A 4,762-nucleotide genomic window follows, 5' to 3' on the forward strand; every position below is an offset into this window, starting at 1 on the left:
TGTTTTTAAATTTGATTTGAATTGAGACAATGAAGTAGAATACACCATATAATCCGGTAAAGAATTCCATATCTTAATAACTCTTTCACAGAAAAAAAAAGTCAATATAACATTGATGTATTTGTTACGTGATGTTAATTTTTGGGAATGACATCTAGTTGAATAACGAGTGGGATCAAGAGTTAAAAACTCAGAAGAAGGCAAATTTACCAAGTTGTGTTAAATTTTAAAAGTCATTAAAAGATCAAATTTTATTCTCCAGCATTCAAGAGAGTCAAGATTGAAGATACCAAGTCTTGAAGCATAATCTTTATATAAAATACAACACCGTTTGCAAACAATTCTTGTATAATGTTTCTGGTTCTTTTCTATACGACGTTTTTCTTTTAAGAGTTACAGATTCCACACAGGGGTACATGACTCTAAAATTGATCGAATATAAATTTTATAAGCTCTTATCAAAAGTTAAGAATCATTACTGATGAAAGACTTTAAGAGTAAGTAAGCACAAGAACTTGCTTTGCTAGCAACATGAGAACAGTGATTGGAAAATTTCATTTTAGAAGAAATAAATATCTCAATGTCTTGGATTGAATCAATTGATTCAATAGGTGGATCAATATATAAAAAGTATGAATGTACTGGTAATAGATTCTTACCGTACCGTAGTTGAAAGCATTTTTTGGTATATATATTTAGTTGACAATTATTTGACCATTGTGAAATTCTCATTAAAGTATTGACAAGGTTGATACTATTTCCGTCTTTTCTTGCTTGGTACAACTTGCTATCGTCTGCAAAAAGCTTGATTCCACAATCCCCCTCAATACATGAGGTTATACTATTTATGAAAATTAAAAATAAAATGGGTCCCAAAATAGTTCCATGAGGTATTCCACTTTTTACATGAATGTTGTTTGAGTATGAATCATTAATACACATTAATAACATGTTGAGAACGATTTTTAAAGATTTTTGTTACCTAATTTTCTTTCTCAAAGTCTATATAGATGATATCAACTATCTTTTTATTATTAACAGCAGTGGTCCACTCAATTAATGTTATCAACATTTGTGTACATATGGATCTACGCTTTAAGAAACCCCACTAATGCACAGAAATGAAATTAATCAGGTGTAAATTACTTGTAACGCTTTCAGCAATAATTGATTCTATAATTTTACAAACAATATATGTCATGGAGATAGGTCTATAATTTGTGGGTAATGACAAGTTTCCTTTTTTAAATATCAGACATATTATTGCAATTTTCCAGATCCTAGGTATAATATTTTTGGGCATTGACATTTCAAACATAATAGAAAAAGGAATAACAATAACATTTGTAATTGACTTTAAAAATATGGCAGGATATCCATCAGGGGATTAGGAAGATTTGGATAAAAGCCTTTGTAGATAAGAAACAACAGAATTTTTGTGTTGAGGTAATTCTAAGACTAGTGTAATACCATTGTCAGTAACAAACACAGAGCCAAAAAAAAATATTTCAAAAGTTGCAATTTTTTACAATCATCTATAATAAGAGAACCATTAGTTATATACATATATATTTAAATGTGTGTGTGTGTGTATGTGTGTGTGTGTGTGTGTGTGTGTATAAATGTGTTCATTTATATATATATATATATATATATATATATATATATATATATATATATATATATATATATATATATATATATATATATATATATATATATATATATATATATATATATACGATATATATATATATAATATATATATATATATATATATATATATATATATATATATATATATATATATATATATATATATATATATATATATATATATATATATATATATATATGTATATATATATGTATATATATATATATAAATATATATATGTATATATATATATATATATATATATATGTATATATATATGTATATATATATATATATATATATATATATATATATATATATATATATATATATATATATATATATATATATATATATATAAATATTTCAAAAGTTGCAATTTTTTACAATCATCTGTAATAAGAGAACCATTAGTTATATACATATATATTTAAATGTGTGTGTGTGTGTATGTGTGTGTGTGTGTGTGTATAAATGTGTTCATTATATATATATATATATATATATATATATATATATATATATATATATATATATATATATATATATATATATATATATATATATAGTGTAAACAATCCTAGTTTGTATTGGCTGATTTAAGTAAAACTAATATGATAGACAGTATGAAGCTAATATAAATAGATATAAACAAATATCTTAAGTTGATGTAAACAAGCTAATAATAATAATCCATGCTAATACTATAATATTAGCTTGGATTATTTTAACTATAAATAATCCAATCGGACTATTTACAATTCAAAAATTCAATTAATAAAGAAATTTTAATTTAAATAAACTTTTAAATAACAGCGTTTTAATTTTGATTATTAATATCATAAACATCGGATTATATTATTATAAAACATAAAAAACCAATGGATCTACATTATTTGGAATATTTCAATTTTTGACCATTTTAATCAAACAGGACTTAACATAACAACAATAAGAAAACAACCAATCAAACAACTAGAAATCTATGATCAGGAAATTGTATCTTAATACCCTCTCTAATACCGACCTCAGAAAGATTGAGGTCAGCAAATTATTGCCGACCTCATTTTTCCTAATTCCGAGGGTTGTATGGATATATATATATATATATATATATATATATATATATATATATATATATATATATATATATATATATATATATATATATATATATATATATATATATATATATATATGATTATTTATTTATTTAACAATGTTATGCTATTAATAAATATAGTTTTTAATTTTTTTTCAGTGACCTTCACATTGAACAACCATTTTGCTGCTGTGCATCATGTTGCATAAAAACAAGTCTTTTGTAAATTATCTGCTACGTCAGAAAGATTTAGAGAATGTTGTATGTTTTTATTTTTTTTTGTTAAATTTATTTTTGAAGTTAAAGTTTATCATTAGATATTTTATCGGGTTTTAAGTTTATTTAGTTTAATTTTATCATTAGATATATTATATTTTATGCTATACTTTATATTAGATTATTTATTTAGTTATTACCACTATTGAAAGTTTTATACGATCTTGAAAAAAGCAATCCGCACAGTATTTACATGGTTCTAATATGCATTTTAATTTTTACTCAAGATTCCACTTTTAATAACATTATTCATCATAAGGTAAGCTTAAAGAAACTTTTCAAAATTTTGTTTTCTTTCTTTTCTTTTTAGTTTTTTTTTTTAATTCTTTGTATTTTTTCAGACAGGATTGGATATATCGTGGTATAAAGAAAAAAAATTAATCGGTATTAGTCTTGGCAGCTTTTTAGTTCTTATTTTGCTACGTACTATCCAGTTTAACATGGCAAAAATGAGAGTAAGCTCTTTGTTATTTAATTTTTATTTTTTTGTTTTGAAGCATTTTGAGCATTTGAAAAAGGGGCTTTAATACAATTTCATATGGCAAAATAATAAGTTTGTAATAAATAAATAAGTTGGATTTTGTTTTATTATTATTTTATAACTAGTTTTTTAACATTTGAAACATTAAAATACTTAAATCAAGCATTGGGTATCAAAACATTTGAAGTATGAGGTATTATAAATTTTAAAATTTAAAAATGTTTAAAGAAGGGGGTATAAAAGGTATGTGTCAAAGAATAATATATTTTACTGAGGGACAAAAAAATTTTTCACAATGAATTTTAAACGAGAACATGTTGTATTTCAATTATTAAATTTCTAAAGTATTTTTGAAGTTTTTTTTTGTAAAAAGTTTAATGAAACCTACATATTATATACTTGTATATTATTAAATATATATATTTCTTAGTTTTATATTCTATTTAGGATAAGTATTTATATACAAATTGTTTAGCATCATTGGCAAATATGGCAAGTAACTTTACAAACCTGCATCCTGTTGTCACACAGAAGCTAACTGTGTAAGTTGTGTTAAGTTTTTGCAATGCTTCGCTAACCCGTTCCCCCCTTCCTCATCCACCCTAAGTCATATTACAGTATAATTTATGTTAGCAATGAGCAATAAATATATATGTTTGTATTGTCTTTGAATTTTTTTCGAGTTTTTGTTAATTTTTATTCTAAAACAAACATTGATTTTAATCATATTCAAGTCAATTGTTAATGGCTTTGGTTGGTACTATACCATCTTGGCAGGAAGATTATTAGATTTAAAAGTGGATTTATTAGAAATGTTTTAAGCATTTTTTGTTTCTTTATCCTTTAGAGAGGTAATGAAAACAGACTTAAGTATGAAAATTGAATGTTAGACTTGTATCCGTTTATTATTTTATGTATGAAAGATCATAATTGTATGCATGAAAGATTCATCACTGTATGTATAAAAGATTGTTATTGAATGTATGAAAGATTATCTTATTTATGAAAGATTATCATTGTATGTATGAAAGATTATCATATTTATGAATGATTATCATTTTATGTATGAAAGATTATCTTATGTATGAAAGATTACCACTGTATGACAATCGCACACCAAGAGCTAAATCACTTTTATCCTGAAGTTTGATACTAGTAGCATCTAATTGTAACATTACTCTGTGCAATAGCTCCATAAATGAAGCAACATCCAAAGTTTTCATTTTCTTTCAAAATGTAATGGTTG

The 4,762-nt window shown here is 23.5% G+C and overlaps 1 protein-coding gene across 1 annotated transcript; it reads left to right on the forward strand.

The window, feature by feature from the left end:
- The first annotated feature begins 2,941 nt into the window (after window positions 1-2,941).
- Window positions 2,942-4,094, forward strand: LOC136074729 (dymeclin-like). The gene is made up of 4 exons (XM_065787061.1): window positions 2,942-3,020; window positions 3,169-3,294; window positions 3,377-3,490; window positions 3,964-4,094. Exons 1-4 carry the CDS (start codon window positions 2,958-2,960, stop codon window positions 4,060-4,062), a joined length of 402 nt encoding a protein of 133 aa, XP_065643133.1. The 5' UTR covers window positions 2,942-2,957; the 3' UTR covers window positions 4,063-4,094.
- Window positions 4,095-4,762: the final 668 nt, after the last annotated feature.

This window comes from Hydra vulgaris, chromosome 01 (assembly GCF_038396675.1).
Source record: "Hydra vulgaris chromosome 01, alternate assembly HydraT2T_AEP".
NCBI lineage: Eukaryota > Metazoa > Cnidaria > Hydrozoa > Anthoathecata > Hydridae > Hydra > Hydra vulgaris.

Excerpts from the sequence above, each read along its gene's own strand:
- LOC136074729 (XM_065787061.1), top strand. The coding sequence starts at position 2,958 with ATGTTGCATAAAAACAAGTCTTTTGTAAATTATCTGCTACGTCAGAAA. Across the intron at positions 3,021-3,168 it reads AGAAAGATTTAGAGAATGTT|TTATTACCACTATTGAAAGT; the intron begins GTATGTTTTTAT and ends TTATTTATTTAG. Across the intron at positions 3,491-3,963 it reads TTAACATGGCAAAAATGAGA|GATAAGTATTTATATACAAA; the intron begins GTAAGCTCTTTG and ends TATTCTATTTAG.